Below are 24,643 nucleotides of genomic sequence, written 5' to 3' on the forward strand. Positions count from 1 at the left end.
GTGTAGACTGCAGCTTCAGTTACCATAAACATATTTAAACCAGTAATACAGAGATGATCCATAGTGACCTTTGTGTTCTCCTCTCAGCAAAACTGTACATGCACACTTCAATATTTGTTTCATTATCATGGGTCACATCGCCACGGTAATATTGACCAATGTGTATGCTGTGAGTATTAAACTAACATTTAGAGACTTCTTATGGGAACTTATACTGCAGTGTGTTTATGTACTAAGATCTAGCAGGGTTTTGGTGCACAGCACAAAATAATGGCTAAACTCACCATCTGGCTGGTTCTCTGAAAACGCAGCGTGTTTCTCTCTCAGAAGCAGCTATACACTCGTCTTATGAGTCTATTTTTATCCCGTGCTGTCAGTGTAGCCCTGTTCAGCGTGGCAAACTCTCTGTAGAACTCCCGTTGGCCTCCTTTAGACAGATTTGATCAATTTGCTGCGAATTTGGCGACACAAAACTTTGCATCAGTTCAGACAAAGCGCATAATGTGGAGGCTGTAACACTGGCGTTTATGCGAGCTGAATGTGAACCTGCAGACACACTACTGTATGTTCCCTCGGTCTCACTCTGTTCTAACTTCACCCCGTGTCTTCTCTTTCAGTCGCTGCTGTGACAAGAAGAGCTGTGGAAACCGTAATGAGACACCCTCAGACCCTGTTATCATCGACAGGTACCATCTCTCACTCTGTCTCCGTCTGTCTCCGTCTCTCTCTCTCTGGATGAGGGACTGTGGTGACCTGTGTTTTGTGTGTTTGAATGGCGGTTTGTGTGTCCACTGTCGAGCCTGAAGTTGAATCTCCACATGTTTTCTTTACATGGGCATGTGCAGTTCAGTAATGTCATAACAGAGGGGACTCAAATGCACATCAGCTGCTCAGTTACTACCTCATATCTGGCAGATATCGGCCTCATACACACACACACACACACACACCTTCAGACTTGAGTGAACAAACAGTGCTCAGATGTGTGTGTGTGTTTCCTCTACGTAATGCAGGATACAAAGCTGTTTATGAGCAGGAGCCGTCTGTCGGTCTGTCTCTTTCTTTCTTTCATTCTTTCTTTCTTCCTGTCTGACTGTCTGTCTGTTGAGATGGAGGACTGAAGTTATCCCTCCCTCCCTCCCTCCCTCCCCCCCTCTCTCCTCTCTCTCTCCTGCAGCAGCACAGAAAAATGGGTCATGAGCAAAGAGAAAAAAAAAGTGACAGAGAAAAACTGAAATGAGATCCAACCTCATTTTAATCTGATTTCTTCTTGGCAGTTGTTTTAACTCTCTGTGAGCAGGTTTTCGCTGTGTGCATGCATTTGTGTGTGTGTGTGTGTCTGTGTGTGTGTGTTTTTGGCAGGGAGTAATTCACAAGAGGGGAGGTGAAATTATGCTGATTCTCATCACTCTCACTACATTATCACAGAAGCCAGTGATCGATTCTTGATTGTGACTCAGAGTGATGTCGACATGGTACAAAATGTTGAATATAAGAACAAGTTAAAGTTATTTTTGATGAGATTATAAGTACGATCCCGTGTGACCTGGTGTAAAACAAAAAATCATTATATTGTGAAAATATACAGGCCATTTTTTTAACATCTCATCCTCCACCACATTGTTATTTTAAGGTATAGGTGTCTGTAACTGTTTTTAGCTATATCTTCATGCCTTTTAAACTCAAATTACACTGTCATCAGGTTGTACAAGTCTTTTCCCAGTGCCTGATTCTCTGTGGTACACATTAACCCCAGAGCTACAAATTCAGCACAGTTTTAGCAGTGGAGGTTTTTAAAAGTTCTGTTGTTTTGTTGTTAAACTACAAAGGAAACAAAGCAAAGTGTTTTAAGTAACACTTTCTCATTGGCTACTGCATCCAAAGGTCAGATACACATGAGTTGATGTTTCAAGAATTTTTCTCAAATCAAATATCAAAGCAATTCTAGGCATCATAGTGTTTTTCTGTCAGTATGTATTTATATGTATTAATATTTTATATATTGTATGTATATCATTTCTTAGTATAAAAACATCTTGAATACAAAAGAAAAAAAACAATTCTATGTTATTTCTATAAATCTCTCTCATCCCCTCTCACACTTATTTTTATGTTTGGAGAAATTTTATGAAGTGACTAAACACTGTGTGTGAGTGAGTGCGCCTTTGGTAAGCCAAAGCCCAAGTCCAGTAGGATTCGCGATAGACAGGTACAACAGGTAACTGTGTGTGTGTGTGTGTGTTTGTGGTTGTGTATGTGTGGGACATTATAGTATCTTTACACCACAGCCCCATTTCTCTGCTTTTGTCGGCTCTCTCAGACATCTCATCTTACACTCCATTATACATTTGCCTGGAAGGAGTGTGTATGTCTGTGTGCACATCTGTGTGTGTGTTTGTGTGTGTGTGTGTGTGTGGATGATTGTCACACGGGTTGGGCCACAAATAGAAAGAAGAGGTGATACATTATAATACATGTACTGTATAATCACATAATGTGTGTTACTGGATTGACTGTTGACCTCATGCAGGCCGCCCAGTTTGGTTTGACCTCTTTCTCTCTGTCTATCCACTTGTTTCTGTTGCCTTATTCCCTGTGTAATACGCTATATTATATATCTTTTTTAATTATTGTAACTCAATAGTGCATTGTAGAACTAGATGATAACCTGTTTAACATTGCTTCTAAGGCTTCTTCAATCCCAGGATTCATTGCAGTAATGAAAATAATATAGCTGCAAACAACAGTGCCACAGAGCAGCTATGGTACAACTGTTAAAAAACCAAGGGCCCTATAGGCCAAGGTTGCTAGGCGACAGGAAGAGCACCTTGAGTTGGCCTTAACAGTCTATGACGGCGAAGAGCGCCGCGTCCTCCGAAGGATTTGGCCCCTGAATTGGGACTCGGCTATTGTGACACATTCCCACTTCCAGTGTGGACAGGAAGTTAAGAGACAAAATAACAGAGTTGGAGCATTTCCTTGTTAGTGTGTGTGTGTGTGTGTGTGTGTGTGTGTGTGCGCACGCACCCGTGCATGTGTGTGTGTTTCATGACTAAAAGAGGGGAGCAGAGTGAATTGTGGGAGATGTCAGGGAACTTGGTCAGGATGGAATGTCAAGGTTACCGTGGATACCGTGGGATACTTCCTGTACCCTCCCCTGCCCCCACCCCCTACTTTGCAGTGGTTCACAGCCTCTCAGTTTAACATCTGGATCTGTGCTGTCCAACCCAAACATGTGGAGAGAGAGAGAGAGAGAGAGAGAGAGAGAGAGAGAGAGAGAGAGAGAGAGAGAGAGAGAGAGAGAGAGAGAGAGAGAGAGAGAGAGAGAGAGAGAGAGAGAGAGAGAGAGAGAGAGAGAGAGAGAGAGAGAGAGAGAGAGAGAGAGAGAGAGAGAGAGAGAGAGAGAGAGAGTCACAGAGTCACAATAAGAGCTGTAAGAGTGTGAGTGCTAGTAAACAAGCAGATATGAAGATCCAGCTGTGGCTGAGCAGATGATCAGTTTCTGAAGTGAACAGAAGTAAATACAGCTCCAACAGCAACATGCACAAATGCAGGCATCGTCCACAGATGCTTTTTGCAGCCAGGTCAGAGTCTTCCTGTTCTGAGGTCATTAACTCCTTTTGTGTTGTCTTGTACACCATGTTTTAAGATCTGGGGTCTGTTCCACCATCTTCAGCTTGTTGTTGTTGTTTCTTAAAGTGTCCGTGGTGGATTTCAAAGTCTGCTTTGGATCATTGTGTTGTCGCTGCAGTCCGCCTCTTCTCGAGTTTTCTGAATTTCATAAGTAAATTGCAACCAGAATTTTCTGAGTGCCAAACATCCCCAAACAACACATATGGTGTTGTTGTCTCTCAAATCTCTATCTGTCCCAAGGCCCAGTCCATCTAAGTTAGATATGCATATTTTCAATGGAGCCAGTAAGTGTAGGGAACAAATCAACCCTCAGGAGCAGAGCTGTGCATGTTTCTCCATGGGAAGCCAGTGAGGGATCATGATCTTGATGCTATCGATGCTACTCCTATTGGATTGTTATAGTTTATAGATGGGCAGTGGAGAGTGGGGATCTATAAAAAAAAAAAAATCATCCCATAACTTCCCACAGGTCCTAAACAAGCAGGTGCTGTGTGACCTCAACCAATAAAAAAATATTTCAGACTTTTTAAAGGAATGCTGCCGTTCCCCTCGGCCCGACCTCCTCTATACAGGAAATGCTTAAAATGAAGATAATAAGATGGCGCCTCATTCGTGGGACACAAACAGGTGAAAGAAATGGAGAAAAATGGCTGTTTGCGTGTGAGTGACAGCTCATTGCATGGTGTCAGTGAGGATATCAGTCCTTGTGTGCATTTGTGTGTGTATGTGCGTGACTGACAGCTTGCTCATCGTCGCCTGTGTGTGTGTGTGTGTGTGTGTGTGGCCCAGTTAATCCATGTTGTAGCGCAGAGAGTGTCTCGCTCCCTCTCAGGGTTAATATAGGGTTAACGACATGCAACGATATCCTATCATACGCCTGCTTGACTCCTAAAGAGCCACATCCACTCTCCTCTACTGTGTGTGTGTGTGTGTGTGTGTGTGTGTGTGTGTGTGTGTGTGTGTGTGTGTGTGTGTGTGTGTGTGGCTGCCATTCAGTTTCTCCTCCTTGTATCTCTCACTGTCTTTTTTTTCAATCACTCAACATCCTCATCTCCTCTATTTCTGTTTCTTTCTCTTTTCCACACTGCAGCTTTCCCCATCCTCATCGCTCTCTCTCTCTTTCTTGCTCCGCCTCACCCTCTCTCTCTCCCCCACCTCCCTCCCTCCCTCTCTCCCTTCCTTTCTCCTTTTCCTCCTTTGACTTGGTTTTCCTCTCCCCCGTGGCCCTGAGGGGTTACCTACCTCACTGCTCAGCTCACTGCCTGTTTAGACTCCTACGAGTGGCTTAATAGGCTCAGGCTGTGTGAGTGTGGGGTGTGTGTAGTTATGTGTGTGCGTGCGTGCGTGCGTGCGTGTGTGCGTGCGTGTGTGTGGGTGGGTGGGGGGTTATAGTCTCAGGCAGTGTGTGTTCAGGGCTTAGATCAGTGTCAAGACTTGTGGAAGGCGGTTTGAGTGTGTGTGATATTGTGTGTGTGTGTGTGTAGGGGGGTTATGGGTACCAGTGTGTGTGTCCTCCTAAAGTCTAGGGGCCCACATAAGCCTGAGGGGTTTAAGGGGTTCCCCAAGTGTGTGTGTGTGTGTGTGTGTGTGTGTGTGTGTGTGTGTGTGTGTGTAATCTATAGGGTTAAGAGGGGTCACAGCTTGAGGAAGAGATGATGGGAAAGAGAGGAAGGAGGGATGTAGAGGAGGAGGTGAAGGTGATGAAGAAGCATTTACAGGGGAGAAAAAGGAAGAAAAGGAGGAGTAAGAGGAGAAGGAGGGTGAGGTAGAGAGAGAGAGGGAGAGAGGGAGGGAGGGAGGGAAGGAGGGAGGGTGGAGGCTTGTCTCAGCAGACAGAGGAGAGAAAGGAGGTGAGGAGGAGCAGAGGAGGGTTTGTTTCAGGGGATAAGAGCCTCAGTCTGGGGAGTCCTGTCAATCAAAGAGCGCCGGGTGGGGGAGGGGGAGGGGGAGGGCGCTGTCAATCAGCTGGGAGAGGAGGGAGAGGAGGGAGAAGAGGAGGAGGAGGAGGTGAAGAAAGGTGACAGAGGGAGCGAGGGGGGAATCTTCTAAACGATCTCTTCATCTTTTCTGCCTTTGTCTTCCTCACTATCTCTCTCTCCTTCTCTCTCTCTCTCTCTTGTCCTAGTTACCAAAATATCTCTGCCAACCTGGTATGTCACTGTTCGCTCAACTGTCACTGTCTGACACACACACACACACACACACACATATAGACACATACACACGTAGACACACACATCTAAAATAGACAGTAAGATATTATACCTCTTCCTTTCTTGACCCGTCCTCATCTCTCTTTTCTCCTTCTTTGCCCTCCTTTCTTCCTTTCTCTCAAATCCACAGTGTTGTCACGAATCACGATCGTAACAAAACACAATATTACCAAAGCAAGATTTAACAGTATAAAGTGTGATCATCCAGAATCTGCAGAGTTTGTGCCTCGTATATCAACACTGCATTAAAAACGTCCTGTGATGTTCGAACAAAAACCCACAAGCACGAACCAATTTTCTGAAGATGTTTCCAGATTCGTCAAACACAGAGCGTTTTATATCACTGCACATGAAAGATTATTGACGCCGTTACCAAGTTACGCCTCTGTTTCCTAATCCAAACAAAGATCCAGGCGATTTGAATGAGAAGAGGGAAACATTTAAAGTTATTGATTTGTCTTTCTAAAATGATAACAATGATGCAAACAGTAGTGTGAGGGACAACAAATCAGAAGAATGCACTTTTCTTACATGAAATATGCAGCAACATCCGTAATGTAGTGGTGATGTTTACAACCAGGCACAGTTTGTTGTGTTGCTGCGACTTGTGACACACATTGCTGCTTGTTTTGGTCTGAGAGTGTCACATTCTTGGTGTTTGAGTTTTGTAAAGAACTCGGCTCTTGTGTTTTTATAGGCTCCAGTGTGTAGCAGGAAACGTTGCTCTGTCTCCGTTCAGAGATCTGACACTGTCTCGTTTTTTGGTGGAGGTTGCCAGATTTGCCTGCAAACCCCCTCTCCAATATGACCAGGTCGTTGTGTTCAGTTTAGGTCACATTGTCCAGATAATCTGATAAAGTAGGGACTCCCCCCCCCCCCCCCCCCCACCCCACCCCTCCACTGGCTTCAAGATGTTTTTATAATTTTATTGCTTCTCTTCGGAATAATTAAAAGTGGAAATTGGCCTGTTTCAGTTTGTTGTGTTTCCGTGGATGAAGACTGGTCGGTCTTGGTTTTGTCAAGAGGTCTGACTGTCGCTCCAAGTCCAGTCGGTTTCGATAGACTCTGAAGACAGTGTTACTTACATACAGTTTGTGTGTGTGTTGCAGTATCACTTCCTGTGTTAAAGGTCAGCGGTTGCTTGGAGATGAGGCCAGTTGGGAATTATTCATACCATCGACTTAATGTCAGCATTCACTTCTCTCACTGTGTTTGTGCTTGTGTGTGTATGTGTGTGTGTATCTGACACTGTGTATGTGAGTGGGTGAGATAGAGAGAAAGAAAGAGAGAGAGAGAGAGAGAGGGGGGGGGGGGATGTTTTATTCATTTCTCTCATTTAGTATCTCAGCCGGCACCTGTCTTAGCATTTAGAAGCTCGGCATTCACATTACTTGGCGATTTACTTTAACTGCCTGCTTTAATGGACAAACACACGCGCGCACGCACACGTGCACACACAGCATTTTTTGTCGACTAACTGTCCAGGTGAACGGCTCTCAGCTGGTTCGGGGTCAGAGCTGCAGCCTGTGATGTCAGAGTCAGGGCCAGTGATGGTGACCTCGCTCTTTCTATTTCTCTCTTTCTGTTCATCTCGTTATAATTTTCTATGTGTTTCCTTTCGTGACTGTTCGACTCTGTCTATTAGAAGAAGCTGTTGTTCTTATTTTTTTCATCTGCCAAGAGAGAGAGAGTTAAGGGCAGTATATGTTTTCCATCCTCCCCTCCTCACTCCTTCTCCATCCATCTTGCTGTCCGTGTGTTATGGGAACTGGGCGGCGAATATGAGTAAGAAAACTCAACTGCCACGGGCTACGACTGGAGAAGGTCCACACACAGATGTGTGCCTGTAACCCCTCCCCACCTCCTGCGCACACAGACACCCTTTTCCTCTTTCTGTCCTCCCCCTTTCCTCCTCTTTCACCTCCCTCTTCCTCCCTTCCTGCTCCTGTCTCCCTCCGTACACCCCTCCCCAACACACACACACACACACACTCTCTCTCTTAGGCAGGGATCACATTACCCTAAAAGCTACAAACTCAGACATGATGGCCTCACACACACACATTTTCCCATCTGTTCCTGTCGAAGCTGATATGATGCCTCGTTTACTCTGAGAGGCTGCTTGTTGGACAGTCTGGGAGCCGTTCGCTGGATTTATGCTCAGGATAAGCAAAAGTAGACACTGTTCAAAAGACGCTTGACTCTTTGTAATTAAAATTTATTAAGATAATTAGTGCATATTTATTGACACATTATGGAAAATGCATAAAAATGGCGCATTAACTTTCTACAGCTAAACTCTGGAATGAAAAATAAGTCCATCCAGATGTATTCAGATTTAATATAGAAATGAGAAGATTTTACATTATTTTAATTTAGTACATTTAGCCATAATATTAGAGCTGGTGACTGGTTTATTATCATGGCTGATTGGTTTATATTTTGTGGCCTGTTTTCTATTCAGTTTATTCTGAGTCATTAGTAATAGGACCCGATCAAAATGTGTTTTTTATTATCTTTTAAGGAGTTGAAATTGTTTACATAAAGACACATTTTTTGATCACTCAAATATGGTTCAAGCACTTGTGACAAATAAGTCTTGGAAGTCCAACATTTTACTGTTCAACAATAAATAACTTTTATTACTCCAAATGGCCTGAGTGTAGCGCTGCAGTAAACTCTTGGAAAATGTGAATAAAACACATAAGGATAATTAGGAAAATGTCAAAAGTCTCTAATGAATATTTACATTTCACAAGCTCCCACCAGTCCTACAGGGTTGCGTGGAGCAGACCAATACAACCTGAACGAACATAACACAAACATTATTTTCCTCCTTAGTGGCTCAACCCATGCAGGGACGTTATTTTCTAAATGAAACCCAGACAGTTTGCAGTTCACCTGCAAAGTTTGAGGGCACAAAAAAAGTTATTTATCAGCCAACGCCTACACAGATACAGACATGTCTGAGAAGGGCTCAAAGCAGGTGATTAAATTGCCCAGCCAGTAATTGATTGGACCCTAATTAGAAGTTTGATGTGAAATGGAAATGTAATTTAAATGATTTTCCACGGCTTAAAAAAAGAAAAAGAAAAAACAAAGAAAGAAAACATAATACAAAACATGTGTTTCCTTCTGGTTTTACAAATATCAACAAAAAAAGATGTGTAATGTATTGCTATTAATCTTACAAGAAAAAGAAGAAAAAAAACATAAAAAAAGAATCATACGGTCCACAAGTTGTGTTGATAAATAACTATAAATTAACTCAACTCAACAAATCAATGTATTGTACTGTATCAAGTCGTTATAGACTGAATAAACCAAATAACACCTGCATAAATAAAACATATCAAACTTTATTTCAGGATTTTTTCTCAAACCAATCATAAATCACTCTCAGTCTTCGCCATTCCCCATAAACACCCCAGCCGCAGTAACTTTCGCTCAGAGCAGTTTGCTTAATGTGTCACGTAGATCAAAGAGTCGTTATTTGCGTCAGTCGACTCCACTGCGTCAGTCTCATCCTTTTCTGTTCTCTGCCTCTCCAACCTTGTCTCTTTACAAAGCTCTGACCGGCTCTGTAGTTTCTCCAACCAGTGAAACTTCTATCAGTGAGTACAACCCCAGACCTGTTTTGAAATGCTTAAAAAAAAAAAGAGAAAAAAAAAGATGGAGATGTGGGCAGTGATTCAGAGGTCTAGAACCAGCGCTGCAGGGATTTGTAGAGCTGACACAGTGCATCAGAAATCATTTAAAAAGCCTCGAGTGCAACACTGAGGAGGGAAAAATCAAGTCGGCCCCTCAGCAACGTGGAACAGGAGACATGAGTTTATGCCAAATCTATATCAATCATTTCCATTCAGCTAACTGACTAATTATCTGACTGGCTAATTAACGTACTAACGACTGTCTTTACTGACTTGGCTGATTGATCAACAAACGGGCCGACAGATTGACTCACAGGAGTGATTATGTAACTGGCTACTGGACTGGATCGCTTCTTCACTGTCTGCCTTACAAAGGACCGGCTGATGTGTGTGTCTGTATGTGTGTGTCTGTATGTGTGTGTGTGTGTGTGTGTGTGCGTGGATAACCTCCTGGTGGACGATGAGACTGTGGTTGGAGCCTCTGGGTACCTGCACACAGAGATCCCTCTTACCATACACCCATTACTGGACAGCCATTAGTCTCTCTCTCTTACACACACACACACACACACATGGTATTAAGGGGAAAAGAACACAGTGGCTCATTCATGATAGGTGGTTAGCGGTCGTGTGTGCGCATGTGTGTGTGAATATCTTAAGCTCTGTCATTAAAAAGCAAACAAATTTAGTTTATCTGGAAACTCCCTGCAGACTACACACACACACATTAACAGACACACTGATGGGAGTGGGAATTTTCCCCCTTACCACAAAGTGAACTGGTGGTTGAGGTGTTTTGGGAGGCCGAGCGAGAGTGTGTTTACCCACTGTATGAGAGTTTGTACAACTGTAAGAAGGAATTTAGGGAGAGGAGAGGAGAGGAGAGGAAAGAGGAGAGGAGAGGAGAGGAGAGGAGGAGAGGAGAGGAGAGGAGAGGAGAGGAGAGGAGAGGAGAGGAGAGGAGAGGAGAGGAGAGGAGAGGAGAGGAGAGGAGAGGAGAGGAGAGGAGAGGAGAGGAGATGTGCCAGCTATGCATCATTTCATTATTAATAGCCGTGTCTGAATAAAAATGCTAACCTTATCTGATATAACGGACGGCTGAGTCTGCAAGCACTACACTCTCCTGTGGTGTGTGTGTGTGTGTGTGTGTGTGTGGGAGTGGTGGGGGACACTAGTCCACAATGAGGTCTTGTTTCCCTTTGTTAGAGCTGTGCAGGGGCGAGCTGGTGAAGTCATTGTAACCCACACAGGTATAAATATCTGTGTGTGCGTGTGTGTGCGTTGTGCGTGTGTGTGTGTTGGGCGGCGTTTCCCGTGCAGAACAGGCCAGGAAGAGAGCACCAGTGTCCTGCCGAGAGGGGCATTGTTATCTACCTCCTAACACTCAGACACACACACACACACACACACACACACACACACACACATATACACACACACAAATGCATCACCCCTCCCAGACTCGGCTTGCCTGATTTGCACACCGTCTTTGTCGCCACGGTAACACACAGCACACGCCCAAACAACAACAAACACTGTGCATTTGCACCTCCACATGGCGAAAACATCCCCTCAACAAATACACATGTAGAATGATATACAACATACATACAGCTATGTGTGGTGGTGTGTGAAGTGGACTGTCCTCGCTTTGAGACTGTTCTTTCTGTTGTGGAGACACACACACACACACACACACACACACACACACACACACACACACACACACATAGTGAATGCAGTCCTATGGAAGTGCGGAGGTGTAATCTGTCAGACAGGAAGCTAGCGGGGTCAGAGGTCACCAAGCTCTAATCGATTAGCCGTCAGTTAGTGCTGCGCTCAAGAGGAGAGCACAGCTGAGGCCAGCTCATCCACTGTGTGTGTGTGTGTGTTTCGTGCTGAAGTGTTTAGGTTTACGAGCTGTGTGTGTGTGTGCGCCCATTAGGAATGTGCAATTGTGTGCGTGTGTGTTGGGCTTGTGTGTTTATGTGTGCTCCTTGACAGCACTGTGTGGGTGCATGTATTTCTCGGACTTATTGATCAGAGAGATTTTTTTGGTCTGACCCTCTGGGGTTAAATGCCGCTCTCCCTCTTCTCTCTCTTCTCCCTCTCTCCGAGCGGAGAGAGAGCGATAGAAACACTTGAACTCGGGTCACGCCACGTGGGCGTCAGCCAGCGCAAGTGTCAAACCCTGCCGCTATCATCTGGGTGTTTATTTAAAATGAAAAGCCGTTTCTGTGAATCTGCATTTTCTTCTCTGCGACCTGTGGATCGGGCATAAATATAACCGCTCTCCTCGCAGTATTTATAATGCGAGCTTTTATGAGAAACTGCCCTGGAAGCCAAAAGGTGATTGCAACTTGGTGTGTTTGTTGCTTGTGCTGACAGTTTCAGCCTCAAAAGCAACATTTAAACACCTCAGTGATTTACATGCACATAACAATCTGATTATGCCCAATAATCAGAAGCAGCTGTCTTTCTGCATGCATATATAGTATACGTATATATAATATGTTTTCTCTCTTTTCTGACTGACGTATTGATGTTTTAAATTCAATTCATATTCAATGCTCCTGAGCACAGTCTGATTAGAAGCTGAAAACACCCCCATCATGTCAGAGATATCTACCCTATTGCATCTACGTATGTTTTTAAAACCACCATATCTGTTTGGAAAGACTGCAACACAGTGCTGTGAGGTGTTTGTTGAAAAGTTTCATTAGTTACTGCACCATCCATCCACCAACACAGAATTACCAATATCTGCACTTCTAAATGTGGCAGCTTGGGGCTCCCCACAAATGTCCCATGGTAGAAATAATATGTTCACAGCCTAATAAAAAATAAATAAAATAAAATAAACATTTTTGTCTATCCAACATATTTCAGGCTCTCCCACTCTGAGTGACAGGTGGGTGAGTGTATGCTGCCAGAGGAGGAAGTTTGGGCTCCATGCTCTTCTCCCTCTTTGCCCATTTTAGCGGAGATGCTGCCAAGACGGTGACGGCAGAGCAGCCCACTGAGCTTCAACGTTGCTGTTAAGAAAACTATGGTAGGCTGTGGTGCATTTACAGTCTATTTACTAAAGTAACAAACAACAATTAACCATTTAAAGTGGCGTCATGAGCGGGACTACTTTTCAGGCTGATTTTTCAAATTTAGCTGGAACTACTTCCTACAGAACTACAGTTTGGGTAAATCAGTCCTTTAAGAGTAATAACAGGATGCCTTGAGTATGTTTTCTATAGATTGTGCATATATTTGTCTTACTGCACTAAATGACTCCTTTGGGACCATGAGGTTCTGTCTTCTCTCCTCTGTGATTAAGATACAGCACTCACAGGAGGGAGGTATGTTTGATTTCCTGTACATCCTCAAGTAAAACACACAAGTCTTCAGTCCACTGTGGATGAAGTTAAAGTGTGTGTATTTTTATGTTTGTTTTTTTCTCCTCACACAGTCATTGTGACTGGGACACACTGCCCTGGATTTTGCATTCATTATTGTCTAACTATGGAGCATTTAGGTGTGTTGTGTGTGAGTGTGTGTCTCCCGCGTCTGTGTCCCTGTGTCTAATTATGAGTGTCTCACAGCCGGCCGGTCTCATGGGAGGCTGCTAGGTGAGAGTGAGAGAGAGACATCAGGGGATTAGTTTTTAGAAGGTTTAGAAGGTGACCACCTCATTATAAGACTACATGTTATAATGATTTGTGGTATATAGAGTGCATATATGTGTGTGTGTTAAGAGGTGTTTGTGTGTGTCTTATAATGATGCTCAGAGTCTCCTCCCTCTGGGAGAGCAGCAGTGTTTGTTGTCTTCCTCCAGGGAGCAGCGCTTATGACCTTTAACCTTCCTAACTACACCCAAACCCTCCAATCAGATTCCCCTGCTTTGAGTTACCAGTGACCACCCACCCACCCCCCAAAATACACACACAAACACACACAAAGACACATTTTCTTTCATGACTTAGGGGGTGATTTCAGAACAATTGCGCGCTCTAACTGCGGCTGAAGTCAGATTTATCCCCATCAGTGACTACATGTTCATTTTCTATAACTGATGTATGTGGAGGTTGCTAAGCAGTAACAGATAGCCCGAGTGCGCTGCGCGGCGATGCTGTCATTACCGTTGTGCCTCTCCACTGATGTGTCACGGCTGATGTCACACGCTCAATTGGCCCCACCGACAGCCGCCATCACTCACACTGTTTACTGCACTTTTACTACAGTTATCACTCACTCGCTGCCGCCGTGACGACCGAACGCCCCACACTGCTGCTAACACCACGTGCTGAGATAACTCCAGAGGTGCACGAGCCTTCACACACACACACACACACACACACACACACACACACACACACACACACACACACACACACACAGAGTGGTCGCTACTTGTGCTCTTTGTCTTGCCTATCAACACACGGAAACACTCATTTAAGCAGAGAGAAGGTGGGGGAGAAGCTTAAAACAAAACATAGAGGGGGGTGGGGGGTTATACTCAGTGTTGCATTGTTTAAAAATTTTGTGATTACTTTATTTTGTTTGTGTTTGTTTATATAATGTATTGTTTGCAGCAGTGTGTGTGTGTGTGTGTTCATGCAGGTGTGTGTATGTACAAGAGTGGGAATCACCTTACATGTTTATTACAGGTGCACACGTGTGTGTGTGTGTGTGTGTGTGTGTGTGTGTGTGTGTGTGTGTGTGTGTGTGTGTGTGTGTGTGTGTGTGTGTGTGTGTGTGTGTGTGTGTGTGTGTGTGTGTGTGTGTGTGTGTGTGTGTGTGTGTGTGTGTGTGTGTGTGTGTGTGTGTGTGTGTGAATCTAGGTTACACGTCTTATTTCCACATGATTAACTAACTCGCGTCCCTGAGACTGTTCCCTCCACCTCGGCCTGTGCCTACCCATAAGGCCGCGTGTCACCGGGGAGCGCTTGATTTATGCCGGTTGAATATGTAACGAGAGGCTGTAAATTCAGCAGCCGGGGCTACATGCATCACTATTCTGCACTGTCGTAATTTAGGTGCCACCCGCATATCTGAGATGCTAATTGGTTAAATTACTGGGTTACTTCTGGAGATTTATACCCAGCTAACGAGAGAGGTGCGAGAGGGAGAATGATGGGGGAGGGATAAGTAGGGGAGGGAGGGAGGGAGGGAGGGGGTGGTTGGAGGTAGGGAAGGCAGGTCGGAGGAGGAGAGGAGGGTTGAAAGAGAAGGAATAAAGAGCGGAGGGGGGAGGAGGAGGGGAGAGGAGGAATGCGATGGGGCAGAGGTGGAGGGATTCAAGTGTCCCAGTGAGCCGTGACAGTGTGACAGTGATCCAGCTCCAACAACACCAGCGCCACCACGCCGAAGCAGCCACATGCAGTTCAAATTCAATACGATTCAGAATTAAATTTTATGCTCAAGACTCGACAAGAACTACAGGACAGTGAGGCACAGATGGCAGAAAAGAGCACCGTTTATTCACTTCTGTCAACAGGGATGTTGAACCAGAGTGTTGCTGGTGTGATTGGGCTTTTCTGAAAAGGAATAAAATTCATGAAATAAAGTAGCCACTGTTTTTTTCCTGTTAGCAGTGTCTTCAGTAATGGAAAACAAGCTCTTTTCACTCAGAATGTAAATGGATTAGAATAGTTAACCGTGACTTATCACAAATCAATCACACTTGTTGTTTGTTCAAATTGTGCCTCAAAGGGATATTTTTTTTTAAAGTTTTTAATAATGGACAAATGTGCTTACTTTCAGCAGATGGATTTTAAACTTAACTTAATTATAGTTTAACAACAAACATTGACAAATTTGATCTTGAAATTACTGCATTTGGCTTAAATGGAAAATATGCTTGAATATAACATGGCAGCACCATCTGAGTAGTAACTGTTAGCAGAGATGATTTAGCTTGCAACCATGAGCTGATTCATTTTTAGCAGCTGATTGAAATGATGGCTGGAACAAAGGCCATAAAAACAGAACATGCATTAGTCATGTGTCCAAAAAATAAAGTAAAATAAGAACCAATAGTGGCATTAAAAGTAATTTGCATAACATGTTATTACTCATAACACTTGGAAGTTTCATGCTGTTGGACATAGATGCGGATGCTCCTCTACAATCAAGGACACATGCAGATTGTAAAACACGATGCCAACATCCAGACAGCAGGGAGAAGAACTCCATTTCTGTTGCATTTGGCAGAACATCATTATAAAAAAATCCTGATGTTTTGGTCTCTACTAACTTCCGGAGGAAAGTATCAGTCTCTTCAGGTGCTTAATGCTCCACCGTGTTCACCAGCCAGTCGCTCATGCTGCCTCTGTCTGCCGCTTGGAGCTCATGTTGGCTATTTTTGGACGGAAATAAAATGACAAAATCCTATTTTGTCATCTCAGGTCGGAGGACTTGTTGACAGCCACTCATGCTAACCGCCCAGCTCCTCTTTCATTTATCTCCAACCAATTGTGCCCAGTCAGAATGTGACAAAACAACAAAGCGGGTGGGGGGGATTCACTGAAATGTTGCGTGTTGCGACTGTCAGCAGAGAAATGAAACTGGCATCAGACATGGGTTTGTAATGTTTAGGCGCTTCTTTTGTCTGCTGCAGGGTGGATGATAATTATTGACGCAAATTAGCTTATGTACACAAATACACACACACATACACACACATTAACTCGCACGACAAAATATATCTTTTCATTCCCTCCCTGTGTGTTCCTTCGCCACCTCTCTCTCTTTCTACCATCTGTCTGCACTCAGTGCCAGCCGGTAATTAGTCCTTGTAAAGTCAGTGTGGTGAGGAGTCCCTGTGTTTGGATACTGCTGTCTAGTCAAACACTGGTGGAGAGAGAGAGGAGGGAGGGAGGGAGGAAGAGGAGGGTGGTGGTGGTGCTGGTGCTGGTGCTAACAGCCTGTGTTTTATCTGTCAAGTTTGCCGCTGTTATGCAACACTTTTCAAGGTTAAGGTTAAATCTCAAGAGACGCAGCGCATGAGTGTTGTGACTTTATTTACCAGTTAAATCAGTTTGTGTTTGCTGCAGAGAGCGGGGCGGCCGCGCACAAGTGGTGAGAGGGAAGGATTTAATTTATTTCATTTATTTGCTCATTGTATGCTAATGCTCGTCTTTGAACATCTTGTCCATGTGGAGTAGCTGTTTATTTTATGTCCTGTTTGTACACCGCCGCAATGTGTTAGTATAAACATGAAACGTACTTGGTTTTTTTTTTTTTTTTTTTAATTTGCTTTTAGGGGCCACTTAAGATGTGAGATAAGGTCTGACAGAACAGTAAACAACTGGTCCCGGTGCAGGTCCTGAGCGTGTTAGTACAGCACACAGGCTCTGGATCACACTGCAGCATTAATTATGAAGAATCAAACTAAATCCATCACCTGAAGCTCAAAAGTCATAGTTTTATTTGCTGCAATGTGAATATCATGTAAAGTAAACATCATACATAGAGGAGTGCAGTGGTTCTGTTTCCTTTTCTACTCCCACTGGACATTGTGACCTAAAAACACGATATCCTGTTGTACTAAAAAACACCATATTCCCTCAGAAGTAGTTGCAGCTATTGTGTTTTTAATTAGTCTTTTAATTAGTCTCGCAGGAGAACTCAAAAACATCCTCATCCGTCGCAGCTTTGGCAACATTTTTTTTATTTTATTTTATTCCAGACACCTTTTTTTCCCCCCAAGTGCATATTTCACATTCTTACTTACCAATGAATATGAAATACAGTAAAAATTCAACATCTGTATACATGTGTTTGATTTTGCAGAGCATGGTTTTATTTTGACCCCAGTGGACGTTTCAATAGTGCACACATAGTTTACGGTGTGTTTACTGTCACGTTTACTTTGGAATAAGTGAGGTTGAGCCCTCAAGTCAGACGTTGTTTACAGCCTGTGTGGTTTCCTGATCGCTTGTGTTGCGTACCCTCTTGGACTCCTCAACATATTTGCTGTCTCCTTTAATCTCGACAGCGAAGTTTCTGAATGGGAGCGTGATCGTTGCCAGGACTGATGGCCAAAAAACTATGAAAACCAAAATCAGATTTTTCCTGTAAATCAAATTCAGAATTGGACGACAACAGCAAGACAGATGAAAGAGCAGTGGTGTGGTGCATTCGAGTGCATGAGTCAAACTCAGAGGCCTTTCACTTGATACCGCCGAGTAAGAATAGCATTTATTAATAGGACTGTTGTTATTTGTGTATGGAAAGAGTGTGCACACAAACATAGACACACACAGAGTGAGAGAGAGAAAGCCCCCCTAAGCAGAGCTGGAGCGGGAACAAAGAGTTTGTATTTACTGTGGGCTCAGGTGACAATACATGACAAACTGAAATAGACTGGGTGGTGGTGGTGGTGGTCTGCGCCGTGTCTTTGTGAGCTGCATGTGTTTGTGCTTCCATAATATATTTGTGCACCAGTTTGTGCGTGCATTTTGCATGAGTGTGTGTGTCCGTCGGTGGTGGTAACACCCTGGGCAGCTTGCCCCGCAGATGAGATTTCCATCCGTACAGGAAGTGGCAGCAATCCACTTCCCGTGCAGCCTGCGAATACTCATTCATCACACACACATATTATACACACACAGAAACATGTGCAGCGGGCCTGAAGCGATGATGGATGAGTTATTTTTACAGTGTTAATTTATATCTAACACTTGCTCCTTTTCTGCGTGTGTGTACATGCGGTACGTGTAAATCCATCTTGACGTTTTCTGACTTCAAAGATGCTCCGACGACTCCGGCTGATGTTCGCACCTCTTCAGCGTCTGGCCTCTTGGCTTTTCTCTCCCTCTCTCCTTCCTCCACAGCTAATCCTTTTGTCTCGCTGTGTTGCATTTACATCTTATCTATTTGACACAAACACTGGGAGGCTGCGGGCCTACATGTGTCCAGTGTGAACTCGCAGGGCGGGCGGGCAGACAGGGTGTGTGAGTTACTGTTGTTGCTTTTTATAATTAGTTCAGGAAACTTCGACAATCATCCGTCAGTAAAGAGAGGCGGTATCAATCTCCGTCTGACAATAGCAGGAAAGACAAACACGCACATACGCACACACACAGCTCTGCATTCCACCACATTCCACCCTTGTGTGTTTGTGTGTGTGTGCATGAATACAGTAATGACTCGTGTTTACTTGTGTATCCCGCATTTAGCCTGGCTGTGCAAAGAGGCAGATTGCTTTGTGCACTTAAGTGAAATGCTCTGGATGCTGAACAGCAAAGGTCGTCGACTCTGTTTCTGGGATCAGATGAAATTTTAATGACGCCCAGAGAGAAACTCTGTCGCTGCAGCAGCAAACAGTGAGGGAACAGAAAACACAGAGAGGAGGATGGAGAGTGCATGTGTACGCAAAGTCAGATAGATCTGCTGCATGATAATATTGGTATTAACTCAAAATAAGATGATTACTGGCTGCAGTAACGAACAAAAACCTGTCACCCCTCCTGTTAAAGTTCAAAAGATTTGACCTTTAACCCCACAATAGCAAAGCTTCAAAATATGTTGATGGCCAATTAAAGGGACAACGAGGAGTTTGAATTTTGTCATAAAAAGTCTCATATTAATGTGGATGAATCTACGCTACCCACACTTGTTAATGGGTCCATTTTCGATAAATATATCGTTTTGTCTTTATTGTTATTTTATTATTATTATTATTAGTGGTCGACTCGTAGGAAATGGCCCATGACCCGCCATGGCCCGGCGGGTTATGTTAATAACGCCGCTGAATCGCCATTTATGGTCGGAACTACGACGGTATCTGATCGTCTTTGAACCTCCGACTTTCATTCTTGATTTGAAAACATTATTTTTGCTTTCGTCCGTCTTGCGCCGGTCCAATAATTTCACGGTGCGCGCTGAGGCTCATGGGAAATGTAGTGTGAAAACACATCGCTTTCCAAAACTCCTCGTTGTCCCTTTAAGACAACATCTTATTTTTGAAGGAGATGCTTTTAAGAACTGAAATTAAATGATGTAATTGACGGAATCATTATAAAAACATTAATACAACACAGAGGCAAACGTCCAGAGTGGATCTGATAAATAAAGTGTACATGTATAATGCATCGTAATTTAAGTGAGGAGAGTCAAAGGATTTGTTGCTCATAAAGACTTGAGGCGAGTGTTGTGAAAGCCTCTTCATCTCTAACTGAGGCAGATGATAAATGTACAGAATCTGCCAGTTTGTCTCCTCCATCTCTCTCTCTCTCTCTCTCTCTCTCTCTCTCTCTCTCTCTCTCTCTCTCTCTCTCTCTCTCTCTCTCTCTCTCTCTCTCTCTTCATCCCTCCCTGGGGTTTCCTTCTCCCTCCAGGCCAAAGCTCGTGCAGTCAGTAAACTGCCAACGTGTTTTTTAGAAACTGTTTTACAGCGTTCACCCCGCTGTGTTTACGACTCCTGCCCGGGAGAGGAGGAGAGGGGGATGAGAGGAGAGGAGGAGGAGGAGGTGGAAGAGAGGAGGAGAAGAGGAGAATGGCCAAGCTGAGCTGTCCAGGAACTCACTCCTCCTTCCCTCTCACCCTTTTACTTCTCTCCTACAATCCACACCCTCCCTCCTCACCCTTCACCTTCTCCCCTCCTCCTCCTCCTCCTCCTCCTCCTCCCATCCCTTCATCATCTCCTTATCTCACCCATTTTCATCTTCAGTCCTCCACTTCTCCCTCTGTCAAGTGCTCGCTCCTTCTCTCCTCTTCTTTCACCTCTTATTTGCTCCTCCCTCCTCCCTTTCCCACTGTCATACTTTTATTTCTCCAAAATGTGTCAGTGTGTATGTGAAGGTATGTACTGTATGCATACACACGCGCATACATATATCTCTCTGTACATTTATATGTATGTATGGGCTGTTGTAGGTGTGTGTGTGTAGGTGTGTGTGTGTAAAGGTGTTCATCTCATCTCTACAGGGAGTTCAGCATCCTCAGCTTCTCCTGAACACAGGCGGATGTAGAGAGAGGAGGAGGAGAAGGAGGAGGAGGAGGAGGAGGAGGAGGAGGAGGAGGAGGAAAGACAGAGGCATTTTCTTTGGTCTATCAAGACAGCTCCGAGCCCTCCTCCTCCTCCTCCTCCTCCTCCTCCTTCTTCTTCTCCCTCATCTCTCTCTCTCTCACCCACCACCTCCCGCTCCCTCACATTAATTCAGCGATGTACTAAATATTTCTTTTAGTAGAAAAAAAGCGATTTCTCTCCGTGGCTCGCCACTACTGCTGCTGCTGCGGCTGCTGCTGCGCTCGCCAGCGCTTTCACCCTCTTCACACACCTCACCCCTCACCCCCTGCACACATGGGAAGTGCTTTTTTTATGGACTAGCCAGAATTATAAATGTTCAGCTTGTGTTTATGGCTTATTAGGCAGTTACAGGAAGGAGGGGAGCATGTGTTTTATTGGCTTAATTGGGAAAGAACAGCTTCCTTGCTGCATTAGCACTATTTTCCTCTCATCAACGGCCTTGGCTGGCGAGGCGGGCGCGCCGTGCAGTCAAAGGTGCCCTCGCTGTGCCATTCTTTCTGCTGAGGATGAGGAAAGGGCTTCTGTGCAGGAGTGTCACAGGGAAAGAAAGCTGAACATGCACAGACATATTGATGCTAAGCAGAGTAAAATCCTTTCTCGCCATGTGAGTGTGAGACAAATGTGTGTACGGTTGTTTTCTAAAGGCTAAAGGAGTGTGAGCATGTGTGCATATCTGTGTGTGTGTAAGCAGGCATCCTTCCCAGTACTTGACTGCGAAGCTGCTTCTTTCATTAGTCAAGAGGAGAGACGATCCTGGATACTCCTTTGAGTCTGACACCACAGAGCGTTCTTGTAAATGTGTTTTATCTTTCTTTTTTTCTCCATCCCTCCTTACACCACTCCATCCCTCCCCAAGTCCTTTAATTCCTCCTCCCTCTCTCTCTCCCTCTCTCTCTCACCTCCCCTCCCTTTCCGGCGCGTGTTGCGTTCTGTCTCTCCCCCAGCGTCTGAGGTGGAGACTAAACAGCCGAGTTATTTATTGTGATGTTTTCGTGGCCGCCTGGTTTAAATAACAGTTTGGTCTCTCTGCAATCCTCCCTCTCATCTCTCTGCCTTTATTCTCTCTTTCTCCTCGCTCGCTCTCTGTCGCTCTTTTCCTTGCTCTCTCCTTCTCTTATTCTCTCACACACATACACACACCCCTCCTCCCATCATGCCTTGGATAATGGTACATTGTTAACGGGCTGTCTATTGTTTGTGTTGTGTTCTTGGCTAAGTGGAGGGTGAATAGTTTTCAGATGACAAACATGAAAGCTCACTGCCAGCCATTCTGATCTGCTGGGCTGGAGCTAGTTATACACAGAGCCATCTGAAGCCCGCTTAGCCTCAGTCAGTGGAGATTTACAGTGTACCACGGTGTCGCAGCAAGAGCTGTGTGTGCACATGTGTGTGTTGGTGTATTTCCGTGACAGCCTTGGCCTCGCTGATTGTCATTTTAAAGTTGTTGTGCCAAACTGTTGTTTAGATTCTGTGTTTGCAGATGAATATAACTCTCATCACTCTCATCTCCAGGGACAGAGAGAGAGCAGCTTGAACTCGGTTTAATTCAGTTTAACCGACTGATAAAGACGGCGGCTCTGTTACATGAATCAAAACAAACAGCTTTTTTTATTTCTCAAAATACTTGCGGCCTTCTGACGAATCGCTGTGCAAGGTTGAAGAGCTTCAGACGGATAAAGCGGCCTCCCATTTTTTATCACATACACAACAGCCACATTACTGCCGTGTCTCAAGTCGGAGACTTCAGTCAGTTCGCTCACATGTGCAGGAATGACAAAGTAGTGTTGTCCAAAGACTGTAAATAAAGATGAATGAAGTCTCTGTGACATCATCGACAGGTTTCTGAAGTCATTGTATCCATCTCGCCAGTACCTGGTTCCAACAAATACAAAAATGGACAAAGAGGAGGGCGTGTGGAGCCCAGGCTTCGGTGCATGTCGGCTTGCAGTAAACATAGGCTCACTCAAATGCATTCGGGTATTTTAACATGGGAGTCTATGGAGATTGAATCACTGTTGGTGCCAGACTCAAGAAGTGTTGTGTGACCAAACGCTGCGCATTCACAAGCAATGATGCAATACGTATGTGACTATGATAAATGAAGGTTTAACTGTCCTGTGTGTCATTAGTGCCACAGATGTGTCGTCCTTTCTCACTAGTCACTTTCATAAGTTTGAAAAGTTTTGTGTGCAACATCCAAGTTATGATGATGAATAAAAGGCTTCATGTTTCTTTCAAACATGACACATTTAAACTTGAAGATAAAACAAATTTAATATCAAACCAAGTGGCCAGAGTTAATATTCTTTGTCACATCACATCGATAGAAAATATGATATAATCCCAACATTATATACAGTATATTAAGTGTATAAATAAGATGGCCTTGCACCAAAGCTCCAGAAATCCCATCTTCTGTCTCTTTGTGGACTTTTTAGACCTTGATCTATTATAGCTGAGCAAATGTATTCATACACACACACACACACACACACACACACACACACACACACACACACACACACACACACAAACGCATGCCAACTTGTATTTCTATCTTTGTGAGTACACACACAGCTCTCTACCTTCTTAACCATTGCACCTAAATGTCAAACCCCAACTATTCTAACCTGAGCCATAAAACCCTCTAACAGCCATTTGAAGACAGTGAGGACCGACCGAAATGTTCTCCCTCCTCGAGGCCTATAATTCAACCTGGTCCTCACAAAGGAAGAAGAACATGTGCGCACACATTACATACACACACACATTCGCGCGCACACACAGCATTTATGGCAGCAGCTCCATCGTGGATGTGATGGAGGGTGTGAAGCTGCATTTTAATGGATGATTATGTTTTATGTTTTCTCTACAATGACCCACACTGGCAGACCAATATTGTTCCCCTCCCATCCCGCACACCCCACACACACACATATACATTTCCACTTATACAACTACCCCCCTTCATTATATCGCACCCCCACATGCCCCCTCTCTCTCTCTCTCTCTCACACACACACACACTCACTTGCAGTCACCTCACCACTCCCCCAGCCCCCACTCCCACTCCCACTTTCACCTCTCGCTGTGTTGGGGTGACATCAGGTGTTCTCCTCTCTCCTCAGGGCAGAGAGGAGCGTGACTTAACATCCAGCCCTTATAGTAAAGGACATTCTCCTCTCTATTACGTACTGATGGAAAGGTCAACTAGCATGAATAGAAAGGGTGCAGCTGCTCACAATGTAAAACGCCTTCTCTTCTCTTCTCTTCTCTTCTCTTCTCTTCTCTTCTCTTCTCTTCTCTTCTCTTCTCTTCTCTTCTCTTCTCTTCTCTTCTCTTCTCTTCTCTTCTCTTCTCTTCTCTTCTCTTCTCCTGTGCTTCCCCTTCCTCTCCTCTCCTGCCCTGTCAGCACTCTCGACTCCTTACCTCTCTTAATCTGACACACAAAATAAGCCAGATAGAGAGAGAGACTGACAGGGCTCTGTCAAAATCACATTCTGTCAGTGTGAAGGGAGAGAGGAAGGAAGAGAGAGAGAGAGAGAGAGAGAGAGATACCACTCCTCTATCAGTGCTGAGTGGCAGAGCAGGACAAAGGAGAAATTATTTTGAATTCTGAGGACCATTAGCATGACTATAGATGCATTAAAATGCCAGATAGCGGGAGGCAGAGCCGGGAGGTGGGAGAGGGAGGGTGCGGGACACTGCATGAAAGAGAGGAAAGTGGAGGGAGGAGCACGATGTGTGTGAGCGACTGTATCGCAGTAACATGACTCTGGCTCCGTGTGGATGCTTACTCAGTCGAGCCCACACTTCACAGCAGTGAGGGCTCGTGTGGCGACTCGTGTGGCGACGTGAGCGGGGAAATTACTTTAAGAGGAGTTTGATCAGCGTTGTTTTGATCACTCTCACATGTGAGTGACTTGGTAAACAGAGTTATTGTGGAGCTGTGGACGACTGACGGACTCAACAACCAGAGCGCCATCGTCCACTGTAGCTTGTTGAATGTGGAGAACGAATGACTAATACACAATAAGCAGTAAACTAACAACTACAACACTAATCCTATCTGACTGCAAACCGTTTTACTGTGTTTTCCTCTTTTTTTTTACACTTCTTCC

The 24,643-nt window shown here is 44.5% G+C and overlaps 1 protein-coding gene across 7 annotated transcripts in view; it reads left to right on the top strand.

The window, feature by feature from the left end:
- Positions 1-24,643, top strand: part of LOC310996950 (transcription factor COE1) — a gene marked incomplete at its 5' end in the record, with an annotated part of 88,735 nt that overhangs the window by 15,112 nt on the left and 48,980 nt on the right. For 6 of the 7 annotated variants that reach the window (XM_083986496.1, XM_083986493.1, XM_083986494.1 and 3 more), the window contains one exon: positions 618-686. The exons of the other annotated variant lie outside the window; for it this stretch is intronic. In XM_083986496.1, coding sequence (XP_083842622.1) covers positions 618-686 — 69 coding nt within the window. The remainder of the gene's footprint in view (positions 1-617; positions 687-24,643) is intronic. 7 annotated transcript variants of the gene reach the window in all.

The sequence above is a fragment of the Trachurus trachurus genome (genome assembly GCF_905171665.1).
Source record: "Trachurus trachurus genome assembly, chromosome: 14".
NCBI lineage: Eukaryota > Metazoa > Chordata > Actinopteri > Carangiformes > Carangidae > Trachurus > Trachurus trachurus.